Source organism: Panthera pardus, unplaced genomic scaffold, assembly GCF_024362965.1.
Source record: "Panthera pardus isolate Hobbes unplaced genomic scaffold, ASM2436296v1 HiC_scaffold_16, whole genome shotgun sequence".
Lineage (NCBI taxonomy): Eukaryota > Metazoa > Chordata > Mammalia > Carnivora > Felidae > Panthera > Panthera pardus.
This window is the reverse complement of record NW_026526721.1, coordinates 59,391,995-59,417,785: the sequence shown is the minus strand read 5'-3', so window position 1 is coordinate 59,417,785 and position 25,791 is coordinate 59,391,995. Positions and strand designations below refer to the sequence as shown.

At 37.1% G+C, this 25,791-nt stretch overlaps 1 protein-coding gene across 12 annotated transcripts in view; it reads left to right on the top strand.

The window, feature by feature from the left end:
• The window catches only part of SPICE1 (spindle and centriole associated protein 1), a 65,471-nt gene that overhangs the window by 10,094 nt on the left and 29,586 nt on the right, over positions 1 to 25,791 (top strand). For 9 of the 12 annotated variants that reach the window (XR_008422454.1, XR_008422453.1, XM_019448393.2 and 6 more), the window contains exons 3-7: positions 2,753 to 2,800; positions 13,270 to 13,413; positions 17,484 to 17,586; positions 18,669 to 18,775; positions 21,409 to 21,524. Coding sequence is in view for 10 of the 12 variants with exons in the window: in XM_019448393.2 (XP_019303938.2) it covers positions 2,753 to 2,800; positions 13,270 to 13,413; positions 17,484 to 17,586; positions 18,669 to 18,775; positions 21,409 to 21,524 (518 nt within the window). In the remaining 2 variants the exon portion in view is untranslated. Of the gene's footprint in view, positions 1 to 825; positions 1,014 to 2,148; positions 2,212 to 2,752; positions 2,801 to 13,269; positions 13,414 to 17,483; positions 17,587 to 18,668; positions 18,776 to 21,408; positions 21,525 to 25,791 lie in introns of those variants that run through there. The other 3 variants (XM_053903347.1, XM_019448396.2, XM_053903345.1) reach the window with 3 other exon arrangements.

The following is a 25,791-nucleotide window of genomic DNA, read 5'->3' as shown; positions in this document are numbered from 1 at the left end:
CAAGTACTTGGGACATGTGATCCCTGGCTTCCACTCTGATACTGTTTGGTATTATCAAGGGGATCTTTATCTTGTGCAGCTTGGTACTTTAGTTTGGACCATAACACTTTAGGTTCCTTTTCTTTCTAGTTGTGGAGAGCAACTAGTCAGGGACTACTTTGGATCTCTGGGATTCTTTTGGACTTGGAAACTTCTGGGCAAACTGACAGCCTTTTTGAAGTGGGTCAGGGGGACTTATCTGTGTTTATATTACTTTGTTGTCATTTGATTTGCTATAAGATATTATAAGGGTGTGACTCTAAGGTAATAAATGAAACTGATTAAAAGAAAAAAAAATACATGTGATAACTTAAGTTGTCTACTTCAGAGTGGTTACTGTGGGAAATTTAATATTTGTTCTGATATGCTGCTATTGCTCAAAACATAATCGAAACCCACCATTTGAAATTACATTCAGAATGTTCCTCATTTGCTTTTTTATTATCTCTAGTGCTGGAAAAATCTGTTTTTTGTAGACTGAACTTGAAAGTAGTTTTAAGTCATTTGGAGTAAATGGTGAATGAAGGAGGAGAGATCAAACTGAATAATACTGTTTTGATAAAAATAATGAGATTTTTTTGAAATGGCTTATAATTTATATATAAAGGCAATTTCAAAAGAAAATAGTTTTAAGCAATGGTAGTATTAATGAAATTATATTTTCTCCCATGAGAACTAAATCCATGCATATAACTTATATGCTTGAATTTTATTATGATTATTAAGAATAATTCTCAAGATCTTATAGTTATATCTTGTACTTTTTTTTAAACTCTTTTTTTAAAGTTTATTTTTATTTTGAGAGAGAGCGAGCATGCAGCATGAGCGGGGGAGGGGCAGAGAGAGAGAAGGAGAGAGAGAACCACAAGTAGGCTCCTTGCTGTCAGCACAGAGCCTGACTCCGGGCTTGAACCCATGAACTTTGACATCGCTACCTGAGCCGAAACCCGGAGTCAGACACTCAACTGACTCAGGTACCCAGGTGCCCCTGTCTTGTACTTTTCTAAATTAATATGAAAGGAATGGCAGTTTTAGTATAGAGAACGCTTGAGTTAAGTATGAACTGTGACCAAAAAGTTAGGTCTTTGAATATATCCATCTTCTAATATAAGCCATTTCACCAGACCCAGTTCTATTTCTGTTAGAAGTAGAACTCTAACTTGTTTTATTTCCTGCCTTACCAAATCTGTATGACAAAATGGCTGAAGTCATTTTGAAAAGGGCCAAATGGTAGGGCAGCTACTTAAAGTTGTGTAGGCTGTGCATAGCTTAGTTCCAAGGGGGTACTTTTACATGGACTAGAGTAATAGCGGGAGTTCCTGGAGTTGTGCAGTGTGGTAGGCCTGCCATGTAGGTTTAGTACCTTTTTACATAAGTGACTATTTTCATATTTTATGAAATTATACAGTGCACTCAGACTTTATCCCTTATTATGTGTGACAGATTCTATGCTTAAGTTGTTTGCATGGATACAGATTTAACCTCTCTGTAGTGGTCACAGTTTATCTTTCAGGAATCTTGAGAGGTGCCTCATTCCGGAGTGCATTTTGAAAACTACAATTTTAGTTAAACTTACTCATTTTGAATTACATACTACCCTGTTTTATTTATTGTTTTAATGGAATGTATGACTGCTTGGTAAATACACTGCTTATTTTCTGTAAGACATCTAAAAATAGCCTGTTATTTTTTAACCAAGACAACTAACAATAATCCATATTAATATTTAGATTGAGGATACTGGTTCCTGGACAGAAATTCGTTTTGGTCCCAGGAGTTTGAATCCATTTTCAGCCATTAAAATCCAGTACATACTCATACCTAACCAGACATAAATGAACAATATAAGGTCATAGGTGTGATATAACTTTCTGGAGGATGTGAAAAAATGTGATAAGAAGTTTGAATAATAAAACTAACATTTTATTTTAATTTAAATAAACACATTTGTTTTATATATTGAGAATATAAATAATTTTATTTATTTGTTTATTTACTTTGAGAGTGTGTGAGCAGGGGAGAGGGGCAGAGAGAGAAAGAGAGAATCTTAAGCAGGCTCCTTGCTCAGCATGGATCCTGATGTGGGGCTACGTAGGGCTCAATTCCATGACCCTGGGATCATGACCTGAGCCGAAACCAAGAATCAGAAGCTCTACCAACTGAGCCACCCAGGTACCCCTATTTCAGTTTAAAATAGCAGTTTTATCTTGCTAAAATGAGATGATCAGACAAATCCCTTAAGTCTTTAAAGAAAGGTTTCTTGGAGGTTAGCTTGCTTATTTAGTTAAGTACATAATCTTTTAACTGAGGCCCATCTGGCATATAGGAGAAAAAAAGGTACAGAAGGCTTAAACTAAGAAAAGGAGATTTTTGAGGGGCGCTTGCCTGGCTCAGTCAGTAGAGCATTCAACTCTTGATCTCAGGGTTGTGAATTTGAACCCCACACTGAGCATAAGGATTACTTAAAAAAAAAGTTAAAAAATAAAAAAGAAGGTTTTTTTAAAAAAGGAAAATGAATTTATCAAAAATAAACTAAAATTGATTTTAAATGTTTTTTAACCTAGTCTAAAGAAAAATTTTCCTGTAAGAAAATAACCCAAAGAAAGTTAATAAACATTTAAGTCCTATTTTTTAAAAAATCCAATATATACTAATATTTTGCAAGAAATCTTTTTTTTTGTTGTTTTTAAAGAGAGGTCCTCTTTTTTTGCAGAATACTGTGAATGATCTTACAGTTCATCGGGCAACTCCTGAGGATCTGGTAAGTTTAATATCAAAAGTTAAGATTTATTCAATGTTTCATTTAGTATTTGGTTTCTGACATTCAGAATAGAAACCAGAGACACTTCCTGGAAGTTGTTTAGTTTTATTTAATCTTATGTCTATATAAAATTGAAAAGCGTATCTTCAGTATTTCCTGAATTTACCTAGGAATGTCACTTAGTGTGTATTAAAATTTTATTAGATAGGTTTGGTTTACAGTTCAAATCTCTGTGGTCAGTATTGTCCTGTACACATCATAGATATCTCTAGCTTTATTTTACTTCCCTATACAAACGTACTGGTCTAGTCAATGTACTAATTTATTCCTTGAATATGCCATGTATATTTCCACATTTGAGCCTCAATTCATGCCGTTTTCTTTACTTGGAACAGTTTGTCTGCCTTTTTGTGTGCATGTCCAAATATTACTTTGCTTTCTTATCCTAGTTCAAGGCTTACTTTTAGAAAGGTTTCTACTGTAGATTTTAAAAAAAGCAGCTTTATTACAATACAATTCACATACCATAAAATCCACCATTTTAAAGTGTACAACCCATTGGTTTTCAGTATGTTCATAGAGTTATATACCTATCATCATTTTCTAATTTTAGAAGATGTTCATCACTCCCTAAAAGAAACCCTGTACCCATTAACAGTCACTCTGTATACTCCCCCTCCTTCTAATCCCTGTCAACACCTAATCTACTTTATGTCTCTATGGATTTGCCTATTCTGGACATTTCATATAAATGGAATATAATGTGTGTCCTTTTGTGTCTAGCATAACGTTTTCAAGGCTCATCCATGTTGTAGAATGTATCAGTTCTTCATTCCTTATATTGCTGAATACTGTTACATCATATGGATATGCCATATTTTATTTATCCATTTGTCCATTGTTGGATATTTGGGTTATTTTCACTTTTTGACTATTATGAATAATGCTGCTATGAACATTCATTTACAAGTTTTGGGTGAACATATGTTCTTAGTACTCTTGTGGTATACCTGGGAGTAGAATTGCTGGGTCATATGGTGCCTCTATAGTTAGCTTTCTGAAGAGCTGCCAAACAGTTTTTCACAGTTTTTCACAGTGGCTGCACTATTTACATTCTTTTTTTTTTTTTTTAATTTTTTTTAATGTTTATTTAATTTTGAGGCAATGCGAGAGACAGAGTGCAAGCAATGGAGGGGCAGACAGAGGGAGACACACAATCTGAAGTGGGCTCCAGGCTCTGAGCTGTCAGCCCAGAGTCCAACGCGGGGCTCGAACTCACCAACTGTGAGATCATGACCTGAGCCGAAGTCGGACGCTTAACCGACTGAGCCGCTCAGGTGCCCCTGCACTATTTACATTCTTATCATGCATGAGGGTTCCAGTTTTTCCATATCCCTTGCCAACACTTGTTATTATTGTATTTTTGGTTTTAGTTTTCCTGGTGGGTGTAAAGTGGAATCTCATTGTGGTTTAGATTTGCCCTAATGACTCATGATGTTAAGCATCCTTTTGTGTGCATATTGGCTCTTTGTATTATTTTCTTCTTTGGGGAAATGTCTATTGAGATTCCTTAGCCAGTTAAAAATTGGATTACTTGTGTTTTTATTTTTGAGTTGTAAGAGTTCTTTACACATTTTGGATCCAAGTTCCTTATAAGATGTATGATTTGCAAATACTTTCTCCCATTCTGTTGGTTTTCTTTTCATTTTCTTGATGGGTATTTTTGAAGCACAAAAGTTTTTAATTAATTAATTAATTAAAATTTTTTTAAATTTTAACTTTTTTAATGTTTATTTTTGAGACAGAGAGACAGAGCATGAGCAGGGGAGGGGCAGAGGGAGAGGGAGACACAGAATCCAAAGCAGGCTCCAGACACTGAGCTGTCAGCACAGAGCCCGACGTGGGGCTCGAACCCACAAACTGTGACATCATGACCTAAGCCGAAGTCATATGCTTAATTGACTGAGCCACCCAGGCGCCCCTAAAAGTTTTTACTTTTTTTTTTTTTCTTTTTTTTTCTTTTTTTTTTTTTTTTTTAATATATGAAATTTACTGTCAAATTGGTTTCCATACAACACCCAGTGCTCATCCCAAAATGTGCCCTCCTCAATACCCATCACCCACCCTGCCCTCCCTCCCACCCTGCCCTCCCTCCCACCCCCCATCAACCCTCAGTTTGTTCTCAGTTTTTAACAGTCTCTAATGCTTTGGCTCTCTCCCACTCTAACCTCTTTTTTTTTTTTTTTTCCTTCCCCTCCCCCATGGGTTTCTGTTATGTTTCTCAGGATCCACATAAGAGTGAAACCATATGGTATCTGTCTTTCTCTGTATGGCTTATTTCACTTAGCATCACACTCTCCAGTTCCATCCATGTTGCTACAAAAGGCCATATTTCATTTTTTCTCATTGCCACGTAGTATTCCATTGTGTATATAAACCACAATTTCTTTATCCATTCATCAGTTGATGGACATTTAGGCTCTTTCCATAATTTGGCTATTGTTGAGAGTGCCGCTATAAACATTGGGGTACAGGTGCCCCTATGCATCAGTACTCCTGTATCCCTTGGATAAATTCCTAGCAGTGCTATTGCTGGGTCATAGGGTAGGTCTATTTTTAATTTTCTGAGGAACCTCCACACTGCTTTCCAGAGCGGCTGCACCAATTTGCATTCCCACCAACAGTGCAAGAGGGTTCCTGTTTCTCCACATCCTCTCCAGCATCTATAGTCTCCTGATTTCTTCATTTTGGCCACTCTGACTGGCGTGAGGTGGTATCTGAGTGTGGTTTTGATTTGTATTTCCCTGATAAGGAGCGACGTTGAACATCTTTTCATGTGCCTGTTGGCCATCCGGATGTCTTCTTTAGAGAAGTGTCTATTCATGTTTTCTGCCCATTTCTTCACTGGGTTATTTGTTTTTCGGGTGTGGAGTTTGATGAGCTCTTTATAGATTTTGGATACTAGCCCTTTGTCCGATGTGTCATTTGCAAATATCTTTTCCCATTCCGTTGGTTGCCTTTTAGTTTTGTTGGTTGTTTCCTTTGCTGTGCAGAAGCTTTTTATCTTCATAAGGTCCCAGTAATTCACTTTTGCTTTTAATTCCCTTGCCTTTGGGGATGTGCCGAGTAAGAGATTGCTACGGCTGAGGTCAGAGAGGTCTTTTCCTGCTTTCTCCTCTAAGGTTTTGATGGTTTCCTGTCTCACATTCAGGTCCTTTATCCATTTTGAGTTTATTTTTGTGAATGGTGTGAGAAAGTGGTCTAGTTTCAACCTTCTGCATGTTGCTGTCCAGTTCTCCCAGCACCATTTGTTAAAGAGACTGTCTTTTTTCCATTGGATGTTCTTTCCTGCTTTGTCAAAGATGAGTTGGCCATACGTTTGTGGGTCTAGTTCTGGGGTTTCTATTCTATTCCATTGGTCTATGTGTCTGTTTTTATGCCAATACCATGCTGTCTTGATGATGACAGCTTTGTAGTAGAGGCTAAAGTCTGGGATTGTGATGCCTCCTGCTTTGGTCTTCTTCTTCAAAATTACTTTGGCTATTCGGGGCCTTTTGTGGTTCCATATGAATTTTAGGATTGCTTGTTCTAGTTTCGAGAAGAATGCTGGTGCAATTTTGATTGGGATTGCATTGAATGTGTAGATAGCTTTGGGTAGTATTGACATTTTGACAATATTTATTCTTCCAATCCATGAGCAGGGAATGTCTTTCCATTTCTTTATATCTTCTTCAATTACCTGCATAAGCTTTCTATAGTTTTCAGCATACAGATCTTTTCCATCTTTGGTTAGATTTATTCCTAGGTATTTTATGCTTCTTGGTGCAATTGTGAATGGGATCAGTTTCTTCATTTGTCTTTCTGTTGCTTCATTGTTAGTGTATAAGAATGCAACTGATTTCTGCACATTGATTTTGTATCCTGCAACTTTGCTGAATTCATGTATCAGTTCTAGCAGACTTTTGGTGGAGTCTATCGGATTTTCCATGTATAATATCATGTCATCTGCAAAAAGCGAAAGCTTGACTTCATCTTTGCCAATTTTGATGCCTTTGATTTCCTTTTGTTGTCTGATTGCTGATGCTAGAACTTCCAGCACTATATTAAACAGCAGCGGTGACAGTGGGCATCCCTGTCGTGTTCCTGATCTCAGGGAAAAAGCTCTCAGTTTTTCCCCGTTGAGGATGATGTTAGCTGTGGGCTTTTCATAAATGGCCTTTATCATCTTTAAGTATGTTCCTTCTATCCCGACTTTCTCAAGGGTTTTTATTAAGAAAGGGTGCTGGATTTTGTCAAAGGCCTTTTCTGCATCGATTGACAGGATCATATGGTTCTTCTCTTTTTTTTTGTTAATGTGATGTATCACGTTGATCGATTTGCGAATGTTGAACCAGCCCTGCATCCCAGGAATGACTCCCACTTGATCATGGTGAATAATTCTTTTTATATGCTGTTGAATTCGATTTGCTAGTATCTTATTAAGAATTTTTGCATCCATATTCATCAGGGATATTGGCCTGTAGTTCTCTTTTTTTACTGGGTCTCTGTCTGGTTTAGGAATCAAAGTAATACTGGCTTCATAGAATGAGTCTGGAAGTTTTCCTTCCCTTTCTATTTCTTGGAATAGCTTGAGAAGGATAGGTGTTATCTCTGCTTTAAATGTCTGGTAGAACTCCCCTGGGAAGCCATCTGGTCCTGGACTCTTATTTGTTGGGAGATTTTTGATAACCGATTCAATTTCTTCGCTGGTTATGGGTCTGTTCAAGCTTTCTATTTCCTCCTGATTGAGTTTTGGAAGAGTGTGGGTGTTTAGAAATTTGTCCATTTCTTCCAGGTTGTCCAATTTGCTGGCATATAATTTTTCATAGTATTCCCTGATAATTGTTTGTATCTCTGAGGGATTGGTTGTAATCATTCCATTTTCATTCATGATTTTATCTATTTGGGTCATCTCCCTTTTCTTTTTGAGAAGCCTGGCTAGAGGTTTGTCAATTTTGTTTATTTTTTCAAAAAACCAACTCTTGGTTTCGTTGATCTGCTCTACAGTTTTTTTAGATTCTATATTGTTTATTTCTGCTCTGATCTTTATGATTTCTCTTCTTCTGCTGGGTTTAGGCTGCCTTTGCTGTTCTGCTTCTATTTCCTTTAGGTGTGCTGTTAGATTTTGTATTTGGGATTTTTCTTGTTTCTTGAGATAGGCCTGGATTGCAATGTATTTTCCTCTCAGGACTGCCTTCGCTGCATCCCAAAGCGTTTGGATTGTTGTATTTTCATTTTCGTTTGTTTCCATATATATTTTAATTTCTTCTCTAATTGCCTGGTTGACCCACTCATTCGTTAGTAGGGTGTTCTTTAACCTCCATGCTTTTGGAGGTTTTCCAGACTTTTTCCTGTGGTTGATTTCAAGCTTCATAGCATTGTGGTCTGAAAGTATGCATGGTATAATTTCAATTCTTGTAAACTTATGAAGGGCTGTTTTGTGACCCAGTATATGATCTATCTTGGAGAATGTTCCATGTGCACTCGAGAAGAAAGTATATTCTGTTGCTTTGGGATGCAGAGTTCTAAATATATCTGTCAAGTCCATCTGATCCAATGTATCATTCAGGGCCCTTGTTTCTTTATTGACTGTGTGTCTAGATGATCTATCCATTTCTGTAAGTGGGGTGTTAAAGTCCCCTGCAATGACCACATTCTTATCAATAAGGTTGCTTATGTTTATGAGTAATTGTTTTATATATCTGGGGGCTCGGGTATTTGGCGCATAGACATTTATAATAGTTAGCTCTTCCTGGTGGATAGACCCTGTGATTATTATATAATGCCCTTCTTCATCTCTTGTTACAGCCTTTAATTTAAAGTCTAGTTTGTCTGATATAAGTATGGCTACTCCAGCTTTCTTTTGGCTTCCAGGAGCATGATAAATAGTTCTCCATCCCCTCACTCTCAATCTAAAGGTGTCCTCAGATCTAAAATGAGTCTCTTGTAGACAGCAAATAGATGGGTCTTGTTTTTTTATCCATTCTGATACCCTATGTCTTTTAGTTGGCGCATTTAATCCATTTACATTCAGTGTTATTATAGAAAGATATGGGTTTAGAGTCATTGTGATGTCTGTATGTTTTATGCTTGTAGTGATGTCTCTGGTACTTTGTCTCACAGGATCCCCCTTAGGATCTCTTGTAGGGCTGGTTTCGTGGTGACAAATTCCTTCAGTTTTTGTTTGTTTGGGAAGACCTTTATCTCTCCTTCTATTCTAAATGACAGACTTGCTGGATAAAGGATTCTCGGCTGCATATTTTTTCTGTTTAGCACACTGTAGATATCGTGCCAAGCCTTTCTGGCCTGCCAAGTTTCAAAGGAGAGATCAGTCACGAGTCTTATAGGTCTCCCTTTATATGTGAGGGCACGTTTATCCCTTGCTGCTTTCAGAATTTTCTCTTTATCCTTGTATTTTGCCAGTTTCACTATGATATGTCGTGCAGAAGATCGATTCAAGTTACGTCTGAAGGGAGTTCTCTGTGCCTCTTGGATTTCAATGCCTTTTTCCTTCCCCAGTTCAGGGAAGTTCTCAGCTATAATTTGTTCAAGTACCCCTTCAGCACCCTTCCCTCTCTCTTCCTCCTCTGGGATACCAATTATGCGTATATTATTTTTTTTTAGTGTATCACTTAGTTCTCTAATTTTCCCCTCATACTCCTGGATTTTTTTATCTCTCTTTCTTTCAGCTTCCTCTTTCTCCATAACTTTATCTTCTAGTTCACCTATTCTCTCCTCTGCCTCTTCAAGCCGAGCCATCGTGGATTCCATTTTGTTTTGCAATTCGTTTAAAGCGTTTTTCAACTCCTCGTGACTGTTCCTTAGTCCCTCGATCTTTGTGGCAAGAGATTCTCTGCTGTCCTGTATACTGTTTTCAAGCCCAGCAATTAATTTTATGACTATTATTCTAAATTCACTTTCTGTTATATTATTTAAATCCTTTTTGATCAGTTCATTAGCTGTTGTTATTTCCTGGAGATTCTTCTGAGGGGAATTCTTCCGTTTGGTCATTTTGGAGAGTCCCTGGCGTGGTGAGGACCTGCAGTGCACTTCCCCTGTGCTGTGGTGTATAACTGGAGTTAGTGGGCGGGGCCGCAGGCCGACCCGATGTCTGCCCCCAGCCCACTGCTGGGGCCACAGTCAGACTGGTGTGTGCCTTCTCTTCCCCTCTCCTAGGGGCGGGATTCACTGTGGGGTGGCGTGTCCCGTCTGGGCTACTTGCACACTGCCAGGCTTGTGTTGCTGGGGATCTGGCGTATTAGCTGGGGTGGGTAGGCAAGGTGCTGGAGGGGCAGGCTTAGCTCGCTTCTCCTTAGGTGATCCACTTCAGGAGGAGCCCTGTGGCAGTGGGAGGGAGTCAGATCCGCTGCCAGAGGTTTGGCTCCGCAGAAGCACAGAGTTGGGTGTTTGCGCGGAGCGAGCAAGTTCTCTGGCAGGAACTGGTTCCCTTTGGGATTTTGGCTGGGGGATGGGCAGGGGAGATGGCGCTGGCGCCTTTGTTCCCCGCCAAGCTGAGCTCTGCCGTCCGAGGGCTCAGCAGCTCTCCCTCCCTTTGTCCTCCAGCCTTCCCGCTTTCCGAGCAGAGCTGTTAACTTATGACCTCCCAGACGCTAAGTCGCGCTTGCTGTCGGAACACAGTCTGTCCGGCCCCTCCGCTTTTGCCAGCCAGACTCGGGGGCTCTGCTTGGCCGGCGAGCCGCCCCTCCGCCCCGGCTCCCTCCCGCCAGTCCGTGGAGCTCGCACCGCCTCGCTGCCCTTCCTACCCTCTTCCGTGGGCCTCTAGTCTGCGCTTGACTCCGGAGACTCCCTTCTGCTAATCCTCTGGCGGTTTTCTGGGTTCTTTAGGCAGGTGTAGGTGGAATCTAAGTGATCGGCAGGACGCGCTGTGAGCCCCGCGTCCTCCTACGCCGCCATCTTCCGGAACCCCCAAAAGTTTTTACTTTTGATGAACTTGTTTATCTATCTTTTGTCACCTGTGCTTTTAGTGTCATATCTAAGAAACCATTATCTAACCCAAGAGTCATAAAAATTTACTTCTGTTTCCTTTTAAAAGTTTTATAATTTTAGTTCTTATATTTAGGTCTTTGATCCATTTTGAGTTAATTTTTGTATATAGTGTAAGATAGGGGTCCAACTTCATTCTTTTCTAAATGAATACCCTGTTGTCCTATGTACCATTTGTTAAAAAGACTGTACTTTCTCCATTGAATTATCTTGACACCGTTGTTGAAAATCAATGGTCTGTAGGGGCGCCTGGGTGGCTTAGTCGGTTAAGTGTCCGACTTCGGCTCAGGTCATGATCTCACGGTCCGTGAGTTTGAGCCCCGCGTCGGGCTCTGTGCTGACAACTCGGAGCCTGGAGCCTGCTTCGGATTCTGTGTCTCCCTCTCTCTCTGACCCTCCCCCGTTCATGCTCTGTCTCTCTCAGTCTCAAAAATAAACATTAAAAAAAAATTAAAAAAAAAAAGAAAAAAAGAAAATCAATGGTCTGTAAACATAAGGGTTTGGTTTGGACACTAAGTTTTATTCCACCAATCTATATGTCTATCCTTATGCCTCACTACGTTGTCTTGATTATTATAGCTCTGTTCTAAGTGTGAAGTTTTTTGAAGCTGCCCAACAATTGGTATCTCCTCTGAACTGTGGTTGTACGTACTGTGTATGAGGCATTGAGTATGTGCCACCTAATGCATATCATTTATTTTTACATGTACAGTTGGCGCTTGAAGAGTGTAGGAGTTATGGGTGCCAACCCCCTGCACCGTCAAAAATCTGTTTATGAGCTTTGACTCCCCCAAAACCTGACTACTAATAGCCTACTATTGACAGGAAGGCATACTGATAACATAAACAGATGATTAACATGTATTTGTATGTAATATGTATTATATACTGTATTCTTACAATAAAGGAAGTTAAAGAAAGGAGAATGTTACTAAGAAATCATAAGGAAGAGAAATTACATTTATAGTACTGTACTGTATTTATTGAAAAAAGTCCATGTATAAGTGGATCCACGTAGTTCAAACCCTTGTCATTCAAAGGTCAGCTGTATGTTCCCAATCTCCCTGGGCAGATTGTTAATGCTTTTGAGGGATAGGGGCTGCCTCTTATATGTCTCTGTGGACCTGGGAATCTTAATCCTAGTAGATACTCATTAAATATTTGTTGAGGATAGTAATGATCCCCTGCTGACTTAAATTTTTTTATTATGAAAAATTTCAAATTTATGTGAAAATGGAGACAAAAGTATAAAGATCACCCATACAGTGTTCACCCAGATATAATAGTTATTAAAATTTTGCCATATATGCTTCATTTTTCATACCCTTTTCTTCCTTCACTGTAGCATTTTAAAGCAAATCTCAGAGAACGTGTCATTTTGTGCCAACATATTCAGTTTGCATTTAAAAAAATGCAGATATTTTCTTATATAACCACAATGCTGTTATCATACCTAATAAAAGTAACAATAATTTTTTGGTATTGCCTAATTCCCAGTCCATATTCGTATTTCCCCAGATGTCTCAAAAATGTCGTTTTCATTTGTTTTTGGTCTTCAGAATCTTTGCACGGTATTTGGTTGTTGCAGTACGTTTTATCAGATGCCCTATAGATCTTGTTCTCTTCATAGTTCTGAATACTAGAGTGCTTGTGAAGCCAGTATCTGCTCCTATTCCTTAGCCAGCTCTGTGAACTCTCCTCTAACTCTTAAGTTGTGGTTCAAATCTCTGCTTCTGCTTCAGCAATTCTACTTTCTTGGAGTTCTGCATCTCCAGCGACCCTCTTCCACATGCAGCCTTTGCAGGGCTCTAAAAAATAGTGCATTGTTAGTTTTTGGTAGTGATGTGAGTATTATGAAATGGGTGTGCCTTTGCCAAAGGTGACTCAGTGGGCTTTGTATCTTTTACATTGTGGTTAGTCACTGTGTGTGTGTGTGTGTATGTGTGTGTGTGTGTGTATGTAATTGTACATATACACACATACATAACTGAAAAGTTTAATAAAACACAGTTTTTAACTTTATTAAATGTGATGCACTCTTAATATTTTCTATTCTATATTCTATTTTATTTCAAAAATGTTGATTTGACCCATGAATTGATTTTGCCACTCATTAAATTAGTCTTCACCTGCAGTTTGAAAAATAGCAGTTTATTGAATAGTCTTGTACAAAGGAGGTAAAAATTGATATTTTTTTTCATTTTGTCTTTTTGCTAGGTCTACTAGTTCTAGAGACTTCTTTTTTTTAATCACTTTTGAAAATGTAGAAGACTGTGAAAATTTTGGTTGTGAATATGAATAAATATATATGTGTTGGACCAGAAAAATATTTTTAATAGATGAGTTAGATTAGGTGTTCTCACCATCTGAATAGGTAACATCTTTGTTCCTGAAACATTCTTTTATATTTTTTTCCTTTTGTACAGATACGTCGTCATGAAATACACAAATCAAAGAACAGAGCATTAGTACACTGGGAACTGCAAGAAAAAGCTTTGAAGAGAAAATGGAAGAAGCAGAAACCAGAAATTTCTCATCTTGAGAGAAGGAGATTATCTATCATGAGGGAGGTAATGCTGAGCTGCATAATATTAGAGAAGAAAGTGATAAATGGGGTTCTCTCTTTCCCCCTAAATTTGTTTCACATTGGAGAAGGTCTGGCAGATGATTGCGTCCTTATACAGTGATCTACACATGGACTTTGAAAAAAGCAGCAGAGTGACGATTAGTCTAGTTTGGAGGTTTGAATTCCTGCTCTGCAAGTTACTGTTTGTGTGACTTGTCTGACTGTATTGTTAAGAGATTTTCATGATATGTAGTAATAAAGGGATTAGGACAGTCCTTGGCACATAATTAGTGTCATATATATAATTACTTTTCTCAGTTCACACAAGTGATGTTAGATTGATTACTTTGCAAAGAAAAAATGTGTTAGCCATTTGTCTTTGGCTTAATCTTTTGACAGATGTAGGGTGTTTGGATAAGTGATCAGATGTATAGGAATAAACAATATGGCAAATAAGAGGAAACCACAGTAAAAAATCTTTTATTTGGGATGATATCACTGTAATCATTGTAAAAGAAATGTACTTTGTCGTGTTGCTTCTTGTTCATTATTGAAGCTTATGGCACTTGGATGTCTGGGTGACCTTTCACTGCAGCTCTAAATCACTCTGTCTTTTGAGGAATCCATTAGGCTTCTTAGTGAAATGTAAAAGTCTTGATCTTATATATCAGCAGGAAGAATTCTAGCTCCCAAATAAATGTTTACATGAACTTATAAAAAGAACAGTGGATGGAGGGAATATGGTTCTTTATAGATAAGTATGTTTTGGTGATCTTGGACCGTCATGCATATTTCAACGTTATAGGGTAATTCTCAGTGACCAGGAAACAAGGCAGCCCCTTTGAGGTGGCTCTGGGCTTTTGTGTCCCATCTCTTGTGGCTCCTGCTCGGGTTCTGAATTGCTTCTACAAGGAATAGGTATGGTAGAAGTAGGGATCAGAGGAAGAGCCGTGAAAGAGGGTGTGTGAAGTCTCTCTGCCTCCACTCCAGGGCCGCTCCTCAGGCTCTGGTGTCGTGGTTCTCAACACTCACTGCACAGTAGATCAGGGTTGAGAACTTCCATTAAATAATCACCACATTTGGACCAAGATGTAGCTATACAAGGATATTCTGATTTAGTGGACCTGTGATGTGGGTATTTTTTAGACAGTTTTTGTGTAATTTTAGTACATTGCAGGATTGAGAACCTCTGCTGTTAGTAGGATTCAGGTACTTCCATTTAACCATATATTTTGGAGGTTATCCATGTCGGTATGTAGAAATCTACCTTTTCTTTTTTTTTTTTTTTGGCCAGATAGTATATAGATGTACCACAGTTTATTTATTTACTGCTTTATTTGTGGGCACTTAGGAAGTGTACTGGAGTAAAGCTTAGGTTTCTGGAAGAAGAATGACTCCAAGATACAGTGGTTTAAACAAAATAGAAATCTATTTCTGTTTATAAAACAATTGAGAAGAAAATGGTAGTTGGTTGGGACGCTGGGGCCCTTTATTCCAGGACTTCCACCTCTTGAGTAGAGAATGGCTGTTCCAACTTCCTTCAGCTGTATTCCAGCCAACATGAAAAGGGGAAGAGAATGCATGCTACTCCTTTCACATACTGCCCAGAAATTCTGGCTTGTCTCCCATTATCCAGAAATTCATCACATGACCATTCTCACCTGGAATGATGGTCAGGAAATCTAGCTATGTACTTGGCTAAAACTTGGGGATTCTGCTGTTGAAAGGAAAATGGAAAGAAAGGAGATTGGTGGATAAGTGGCAGGTCTGTCACCCACAGATTATTACCTGTCTTGGTTCTACAAATAATACATTGAATATCCTTGAATGTTTTTAAGTACATGTAAAACTTTATTTATAGGACAAATTCTTAAAAATGGAATTGCTGAGTCATCTGTTATTTCAGTGTTCAATTTGTAATGTCTCTGTTCAGGGATGTGAAGGGATCAAATGAAGAAGGCTTGTTGAGAATATTCATGTAGGCAGTTATCATTATGTATTAAGAGCTACCACTACCCGTCCAGCCCCCAGGGCTGGACTCCTGGATTAACAAAAATTCAGAGAAAAGCTCTTTGGCATTTGCTGTAGGATGCATTCATGTTATGGGAATCAGGCAAATGAGGGTCCAGATTCAGAGAGAGGGAGACTTTGATGAAGATTTTATAAATTCTAAAAGTATAATAACTTCCCAAGTCTCTCTGCAATTTCCTATTTCAATCTGGTTTTTATTATCAGAGAACAAAAGTGCTAGGATGGGATATTTTTTATAATGTTTTTGAAGGAATCTTGGACAGTCCTTTGCAAATCCAGGCTGTGTACCACCATTCATAACTTTGGCCTTGTGTTCTGTGAACCCATCTGGGAAAGTAATGTATACAGATGGGCTTCCAGAGATTGGCTTACCTATCAAGAGGATGAGTTTTAACCGAAAGAAGCGATAAGTAAATCTAGAAAGAGCAAAAGAAAGCCAATACACTGATCTCTGGTCTCTCAAACCATCTGTCCCTAGAAGGCTGGGCAGACTGGCAGAGTACAACAGGGCAGCAGCTTTACTGGAGACTTCATTATAATTAATATCAGGTCTTGATATGATAAAGTTATTCCTCTGTAATCTGCTTCTGTCAGTTATATCTTTTTATTTTGATGGAAGGTCAGTGATTTTTTTTTAAAATAGTAATATCAAACTGCTATTAGGAAATATTCTGTGTGTAGTTTTCCTAGTTTAAACGATAGATTATAATGTTCCATTTACTTTCTTTCCTAAGCTCTAATTGCATGTATTGTATGTACTTGCAAGATCGCTAACCAGGGACTGAAATTTGGTTCATGGGATAATACACTTTAAGTTGTAACAACATTGTCAAATATCTCTAGAATGATACAGGTTTTCATTGTGTCTACATCCTGATAATACCCCTTTGGGTTTGGGGAAGGTGGTGGTATTTTCATTTCCATATTAACAAACTAAGTTTAGAGAGGTTGGATTTTGCTTAGTATCCCTTGACTGGGCCTAGGATCCCAGTCTTCTCGCTCCAAATGTGCTCTTTGCCTTATAGCATTCCAAAGCTTACTCTTTGTGGAAGGAACAAATTCAGGACTTTATTCTCATCTAGTGAGCTAGCCAACATGGTTGGCTACAGCAGGAGAAGAAGGGAAATAGAATTTTATTCTTGTTATATTTGTCAGTGCCCTAAAACAGTAACTAAGGTTATATTATATACCTGTTTCCATGGGCTAGAGAGATTCTGGTAAGAGCATTTGTTGCCAGATGCTTTATTGTTTTGAATCATTGTTGGAAACTGTGGGTCGTTTCCAATTTTGTGACTCCTTTCAGTTTAAGAATGCCATCTGGCGGTGGTGGCTAGAGTTGACTTGCCTGCATGTCCTTGCTTGTAATTATGAAAGTTCCTAAGTTGAAAGTGCCTAATCAGAGGCACTACTGTAATGGTATTGTTTTGGTTCTCATCCCCCCATGATAAAAATCCATCTTGTTTATAAATACAGAAGCATCACTTTGTTTGATGCCCTAAACCTCATATCTTAGCTCATATTCTCTAAGTTGTTGATCATGATCCAATAGTAGGTTATGAAATACACTTTAAAGGTTGAAACACCTCTGAATTTATGGCTCAGAGATTTATGTCTTTAATCAATGTTTTTCAAACTGTGGATCGCAACTTTTTAGTGGATTGTGAAATTGAGTTAGTGTGTTGTAGCCATTATTTAAAAAAATGAAATAGGAGCTAAAAGGAAAATTTCAGAGTGGTTCTCAAAGAGTAAGGTTAAGTAAAAACTTTTATTCTGTTATATATTTACATTTGTTTGTGTGCTGGTTCGCAGTTAAATAATGTATTTCTTACTTGGATTGTGGCCAAGCACATGAAATCTATTAATTATTGTAATAGCCCCATCTACTGGTACTTAAGGATATTGTCACTGAAGGATTTTAGAAAGGTAGTGGCCTTTGGTTATTTTTATGCCTGCTACCTTTGTATGGACTTTTCCTTTGTGATTTCATAAGTATATGTATATATATTTTTCTGAGTAATATATTTATCATTAACACGTATCTAGATTCTTTCTGATCAATACCAGATGCAGGATGTTTTGGAAAAATCTGATCATTTGATGGCTGAAGCAAAAGATCTATTTGTTGATTTTCCTCGTAGGCGCACAGGTAATGTATTCAATTCAAACAAAAACTTCTTTTTCTTATTAACCATAGCCCATAGCTGGCTATTTGGAAGAATTTTAAATCATTTCTCGGGCACCACTTTATTTATTTATTTATTTATTTATTTATTTATTTATTTATTTATTTATTAATTTATTTAAGTTTATTTATTTTTGAGAGAGACAGAGACAATGCAAGTGGGAGAAGGGCAGAAAAAGAGGGAGGGAGAGAATCCAAGCAGGCTGTACGTCATCAGTGCAGGGCTCGACACAGGGCTTGAACCCACGAGGACGTGGGATCATGACCTGAGCTGAAACCAAGAGTCATCTGCTTAACTGACTGGGCCACCCGGGTGCCCCTTGGGCACCACATTATTTATATCACAAGTATTCTAGAGTGGATAACATATAAGAGTTGTTAGGCATAGACTCATTATAATTTGTTTTTTTTCACTAAGAATATTAACTATTACAAATTACTGAGCTAAGCAAAGGTAAATTGTTATTATTTACTAGGATATTTTATAGGGCAATATACAAGATTTTATAATTTAAAATATGACTTAATTTCGTTTATTAATATTAAGTTACCATATAAAGTATTTGTATTTGTGTAACTTGAGTAAAACTTAATTTGAAGTCTAAATCTACTTCAGTCTCTCTCTAAAAGGGACTTTGCCTCTGTTCAGATACATAGCATCATTCACTTTAATGTGTATGTAATCTATTGTTTAATCCCTAAAAATAGATCATTAGTTTTTAGTGTAAAGTTTCAATCTTGGCTTAGCCATTTATTAGTGTGACTCAGGGCCATTTGCTTCATGTCTCTGAGTTTCAGTTTACTGGTCTGTAAGATAATACTAGTAACAATCTCATCAGATTTTGTGAGGGTAAAATGACTTAATATATGTAAAAGTACTTGGAACAGCGCCTGGCATATAGTAAGTGTTTATATGAATGTGAGCTGCTATTATTATTATTTAAGATTTTCATGTGATAACAAACTTATTAGGGCAATGTGTATTGTTTGTAAAGTCAATTTAACTAAATGAAATAAAATCATCATTACTTATTTTCCTTCTGCAGGGTTTCCGAATGTAACAGTGGCTCCTGATTCCTCTCAGGGTCCCATCGTGGTAAATCAAGACCCTGTCACCCAGGCCATTCTTAGTGAATCTGTCATAGAGCCTCAGGTAATGTGCTATTCTCATAGCCATCATACTTATGTGGAAATTAAGCTTATGTAGGTATTGTGGTAAACATTTCAAAAGCTTAAATATCAACAGATATCTAGTTATGGTTGTTAGAATTGTTCTTACTGAAGCATATTGCACTCTCTGTGAGTAATGTTTGTACCAAAGAAGACAGGACTGGATAATGATAGCTACCTTTTATTGAGTACTTACCTACAAGGTAAGCTATTATTATCTCCGTTTAGCAGAAGAAAAACCTGAGGTTTGGAAAAATTAAGTGCCTTGTCCAAGATCACATAGCTTGTTGGCATCAGAGATGGCCTTCAAGCTGGGTTCCATCTGCCAGTATGGAAGGAGTGGGGAGTCTTTTCACTTGCATTTTGGAATCAGGTGGATCTATGTTTGTATTCTATTACTTACTAGCTCTTTGATCTGGAGTTGATTTCTTAAGGTGTCTGAATTGGCTCAGAGTGTTTTTGGTTTTTTTGTTAAATGGGAATAGAATATACTTATTATGGTTGTTGTGAGGATCAGCTGAGATGACTTATGTAAAATGCCTAGCATAATTCCAGATACTAGCTCTTCATTAAATGTTAGTCCCTTCTAATAGTGTGTTTAAAAAGTAGCTACCCAGGAAACTTGGGATATATTGTCTAGTTAGATGGGAAAATTTATTTTAGTAGTAAAATGTTAATTAACCATATCCTAAGCTAATTGAAACCATTAATTAATTAATGATTAATTCATTAATGATTAACTCATGAATCAAAATGTTTAGAATTTTGAGATGGGACACATTTTTTAAAAGCACTTGAAGAATTTAATACTAAAATAAAACAACTTCGTAGAACTGATTAGGACTCAATACCTGTTTAATGCAATTTCCTAGGTTATGTATATGTCCTATGAAGAAAAGGAGAATCATCAATTAGAGGGTTGATCCTAGGGAATTATAAGGTCCAAAATCATAAAAAACCATGTTAAGTATTGTTTTCTATTCACAAAGGCAGTTAAGTAAAATTACACGTTTTAAATAGCCAACACCCATTAGCCGTATCTCTAGCCAAAAACCATTGTTTCGGCATTTACTAAAAATGTTAGCTTTCAGATATCATGGTCTCTTTTATGGGGATGGGGAATTGGCAAGAGGTGATATTAGAGAGACAGGGAGGAACTAGGTAGTGAAGGGCTAAGGAACCAGAAAGTAAGAGTAGAGCCACCAAAAGATTATAGGAAGAGTAGAGTCATGATGAAGTCGACTGTAGAGTGAAAGATGGGTTTGGGAGGGAGGAGACTGGTGAGAGGATCTGATTAGAAGACTCAGGATAGAATTTATTTACGTATGTATGTATGTATGTATATATATTTATTTTTGAGAGAGAGTGTGAGCAGGAGAGGGGCAGAGAGAGGGAGACAGAAGACCCAAAGCAGGCTCCACACTGGCAGCAGAGAGCCTGATGTGGGGCTTGAACTCAGGAACCGTGAGATCATAACCTGAGCTGAACTTGGATGCTACCCAGGTACCCTAGGATAGAATTTTAGTGAGAAGTAGTGGGAGCCTAACCTAAGCAGTGGCAGTAGAGAAGGAGGTAGGGGGGAAAAGGGATAAATTTGAGAGATTTTAAAAAGGAATAGAATTGACAGGATTTGGGAGCTGATTGGATGTGATGTATGAGAAAGAAGGATACCTCCCAGTTTGCTGGCTTGAGCATATCAGTAGATAGTGATGCTGTTCATGGTCTTAGGTAATATGGCAGGAACAAGGCTTCTGGAAGAATAATAGGAGAGGCTTAGGAAGATGACTAATTTGGGACATGTTTATTATATGTATATAGGATGTCTACTAGGGATATCTTTTAGGCAGTTGGATATAATTGCCTAGGGCTCCAGTGAAATCTGGGTAAAGGTAGAAATTTGAGAATTCACAGTATTTTACTTGTGATTGCAGCTTTGGAACTACAATCATTCAGAAAGGGAATCAGACGAGAGGAGAAAAGGTCCAAAGGGAGGACCTTGAGTCCCATTAGATATTAAGAAATAGTAGAAAGAAGAACCAATAAAGGAGATTGGGAATAGAGAAAAAAAAAACAAAAAACAACAGGGAAATCTGGTATCATGCCAATTAAAAGGAAGAGTGTATCAAGAAGATCTTGAAGGGAAGAAAGGAGTGGTAATTAATGTCTAATGAATCAAAGAAGTAAGGGAAGGCAGAAACTAAAAAAAAATAATCTGTTTGATCTAGGAACAAATCAGAAGAGGATGTTGACCTTGTAGAGACCAGTTTGAGTGGAATGGTAGGGCAGAAGCAAAGTTGTAGGGCACAGATGGTAAATGGGAAGTGGGGGGCGACTCTTTCAAGAGGTTTGGTGGTGAAAGGGAGAAGATACAATGAGAGAGACTTGTTCACATTTAAATGTGGATGAGCTGAAGCCTGTACAGAGGGAGAGGTTGGAGAGGCAGGAGATAGAAGGTCATGGAGTAGAATGGAGGTGAGAGGGTTTAGGTTCTAGAGCACTTGTGGAGATGTTAGCCTTAGAAGGAGGGACCTCTCAATTGTTACGATAAAAAGAAAGAAAGGATGAGTGTATATATAACCAACTTGTATTTTTATTTTTATTGTTACCTTGAGAAAGGCTCTTAATGAAGTAGATGATGAAGAAGAAGAAGGAACTGTTAACAGCCAGTCTGGAGAAAGTGAGAATGAATTGGATAACTCTATCAACTCTCTGTCAAATACGAATGTAGACAGGTATGTATATGTGGCATAAATCTCTACAGTGCTTCCCTTTCTTCCAAGTATACTTCTTTTGATTTTCAGCTTTATTGAGATATAATATAATATTATATATATATTGACATATGTTATTGACATATTATAATATTGGGTCTATTTCTGGATTTACTATTCTAGTCCATTGGCCTTGTCTCTCTAGTTATGCTCTAATACCACACTATTTTAATTAGAGTTTGTGGTGTTTGAATAGACTTGCCTCGTAGCTGTTTTTTAATTCAGAGTTTTCTTAATGATTTTTACATGTTTATTTATCCATGTGAACTTTAATATCAATTTATCCAGCTTCATAAGAAAAGATTATTGGTATTTTTGTTCTTTTAATAAATTAACTAGGCAGGGGCGCCTGGGTAGCTCAGTCAGTTGAGCGTCCGACTTCGGCTCAGGTCACGATCTTGTGTTTTGTGGGTTCAAGCCCCTTGTCAGGCTCTGGGCTGACAGCTCAGAGCCTGGAGCCTGCTTCTGATTCTGCGTCTCCCTCTCCCTCTGCCCCTCCCTCCCCCTTTCCCCCTCCTTCCCCTGCCTCAAAAATAAAGATTAAAAAAAATTTAATAAAAAAATAAAATAAATAAACTAGGCAGAACTGACATCTTTATTATGTTGGGTTTTACTATCCAGGACAAAGTATATTTTTCCATTTGTTAATGTCTACATTTTTGTTTTTGCAGTGTTTTAATATTTTTCTTATATAGATTTTGCTCATTTTTTGTGGTTTATCCCTAAGTAGTTAATGTTTTGTTGTTGTTGTTATTCTCTCAAATGGGATTTTTCTCTTCCATTATACCTTCTAAGTAGTTGTTTGTGTTTACGAAGCCTGTTGATTTCAGTGTGTTATCTTGATATTCTGCTAACTTATTGAATCTTGGTTGAGTTAGTTTTAGCATTGTTTTTCTAGAGTTTTCCAGGTATTCCATCATGTCATCTGCAAATAGACATAGTTTTATATATTTTCTAAGTGTTATATCTCTAGTTGGTTTCTTTTGTATATTGCAGTAGCTATAGGACAGTATTAAATAATAGTGGAAATAGTGAAAAAAAAAAATAGTGGAAATAGTGGGCATCTATGTGTTGTCCCTGATCTGTGAAAGTGACTCTTTTGTTTCCTCTTAAGTAAGGTGCTGGTTTTAGAAGTGAAGTTTTTGAAAAAAAAAAAAAAAAAAAAAAAAAAAAGAAGTGAAGTTTTTGTTGTTTTTGTTTTTTGTTTTTTAACAATGCTAAGGAAAGGTCTATCAGTTCTTATTTTGAGGTTTTGTTTTTTTTTTTTAAAATCAGGAATGAGTGTTGACTTTTTCAAGATCTATAGAGATAATCATATAAGTTTCCTGCTTTAGATCTATTAATATGGTGCATTAGATTATGGATTTTTTAATATTGAACTATTCTTGCATTACTGAAATAAATTCCACTTGGCCATGGTGTATTCTTTTCATTATTGTAGTGTTGGATGTTGTTTGTTAATATTTTATTTAGTATTCTTGCGTTAATATTCTTAAATAATATTGTCTATAATTTTTTAAATATGTAATATCAGATTGAGGTAACAATATTATACTTGATTTCATTAGAAGCATCCAGAACATTTTCTAATTGTTTAAGTCCTAAAACAATTTATGTAGTTTGGGACCCTGTGTTCTTCAAAAGGTTTGTAGAATTTCCCTGTGAAACTATTTGAATGTGGTGCTTTTTTGTGGTGAAGTGTCATAATAACTTTTCTTCTTCCATGGAGAGTGGATTAAACTTTCTACTTCTACTCAAGTCAATTTTGGTAAATTATATTTTCTTAGGAAATTATCCATTTTTTGTAGGCTTGTCAATGTATTTCCATAGAGGTGTACAAATAATTTCTGTACTTCTAAAAAATGTCTTTTGCTTTTGTGCTTATCTCCCCTTCTTCATTTCTTTTTGTCCTCCCTCCCATGTTTTACAATTAGGTTAGTTAGTGGTTTGTCTATCTTGTTAAATTTTTAAAGAACCAGGATTTCGATTTATTAATTAGAGCTACTGTTTTTCTGATGTCTTCTTATCAATTTTCACTTTTATCTTCGCTTCTTTTAGTTTTCTTTCATTTACTTTGCTTTTTTCTACTTTGCTTTCTTTTGCAGTTGGTAATTTAATATATTTATTTTCATACTTTATTTTTAATTGATAAATACGTTTAAGGTTCTGAATTTTATTCTGGTCTGTGCTTTAAATGTGTAACATATATTCTAATACGTAGTGCTTTATTATTTTAGAAATTAGGTAATTTCAGTTTATATTTTTTCTTTTACCTAAGAGTTGTTTAGTAGAAGGTTTTTTTTTTTTAATAAATTTTTTTTTTTTTAACGTTTATTTATTTTTGAGACAGAGAGAGACAGAGCTTGAACGGGGGAGGGTCACAGAGAGAGGGAGACACAGAATCTGAAACAGGCTCCAGGCTCTGAGCTGTCAGCACAGAGCCCGACGCGGGGCTCGAACTCACGGACCCTGAGATCATGACCTGAGCCGAAGTCAGACGCTTAACCGACCGAGCCACCCAGGCGCCCCGTAGAAGGTTTTTAAAAAATGTTTCCAGACAGAGGGGCTTCTTTGTTTTTGGTTTTCTTATTTCTAGTTTTATTATACTCAGAGGGTGGTTTATGATATTTCTACTTGTAGAGCTTAATGATGTTTTCTTTGTGGCCTAATATATGATTAAATTTTTGTGAATGCTCCATTTGTGTGCTTGAGAAGAAGGTAGATTCTGTATTAACAAGGTGTAAAGTTCTATATGTATATCCATAAAATTTACTTCATTGATTATGTTGTTTACTTTTTCTGTGTCTCATTTTTGCCACAATGTTATATATTGAGAGTAGTGTATTAAAGTCTCTGTTAGTGTTTTCTATTTTTCTTCGCATTTGATGTTTACGTATATTTAATTCTCTTTGTAGTTGAATACCTTCATCCTTGTATGGGTGACTGCTGTGTTTTTTGCTACATGGATATCCAGAAGTCTTGTATCTTCATTGTGAAGTATGGCTTTTAGCATTATGAGTGTCCTTTTTCATATTTAATACCTGTGGCTTCAGTTCTACTTTGATATCAGGAGTGAAATCTCTGCCTTCTTGCTTCTAATTACCTGGTTCATCTTTGCTCATCCTTTTATTTTAGCCTTTCTAAATTGTTGGGTGCTGGGTGTGTCTTTTATTTTCAGCATAGAGTTGGGTCTTGCCTTGTTAGCCAGTTTGAGAATCTTTTTTTCTTTAATTAGTAAAGTAAGCTTGTAATATTTATTAATATGGTTGATGTGTTTGATGTCAACTTTGTCAGATTATTTTATAGTACTATGGTGTTATACTGTAATTACGGTTTTCTTTCTCTTTGTGATGTTTTCTCTGTTCTCTTTTTTTTTTTTTTAATTTTTTTTTTTTTAACGTTTATTTATTTTTGAGACAGAGAGAGACAGAGCATGAACGGGGGAGGGTCAGAGAGAGGGAGACACAGAATCCGAAACAGGCTCCAGGCTCTGAGCTGTCAGCACAGAGCCCGACGCGGGGCTCGAACTCACGGACCGCGAGATCATGACCTGAGCCGAAGTCGGCCGCTTAACCGACTGAGCCACCCAGGCGCCCCTTCTCTGTTCTCTTAAAAATTTCTGTTGATGTCTAGGAAGTTGGTAATTTTGTTCTGGTTGGTTGCCTTTATATCTACCTTTTATAGAGGGTTTCAGTCCCCTATTTTCTTTAATCTTTTGTTGTCTGGTGTGTTGGCATTAAGTGGTATTTTGACTTCTACCTGCTTCCTGTACAACAAATAAGTTATTCTGTATTCTCATTCTTTCCCTTTTCTCTCAGGCCTTCTCCTCTTTTAGCTGCATATTTTTTGCTTTGACAGAACATAAAACATATTATTCTTCCCTGTGTATTGCCATTTTGGTTTTAGTTTTGGAGCTACAATTAAATATAGTAAATGGTCATCATTGGTCTTTTTTTGATGTTTCCCTAGTTAACTCTTGGTTGGATCTGTCAGGGCTCATGCTATAGCATTTGTGAATATAGTATTCCTTGAGTTCTTGAAAGGCTTAAAAGTTTGAGGGACAGCTTGGCCAGATAGAAAATCTTTGATTGATGCATTGTTTCTTTGAATTTCCCCATTTTCTTGAAAATGTTCCTCCATTCTTAGTTTGCTTTGAATGTTGCTTTGACAAGTCTGATGCTCGAATAATGTTCTTGCCCTTATAAATAATTTGGCATTTTTATGTAGG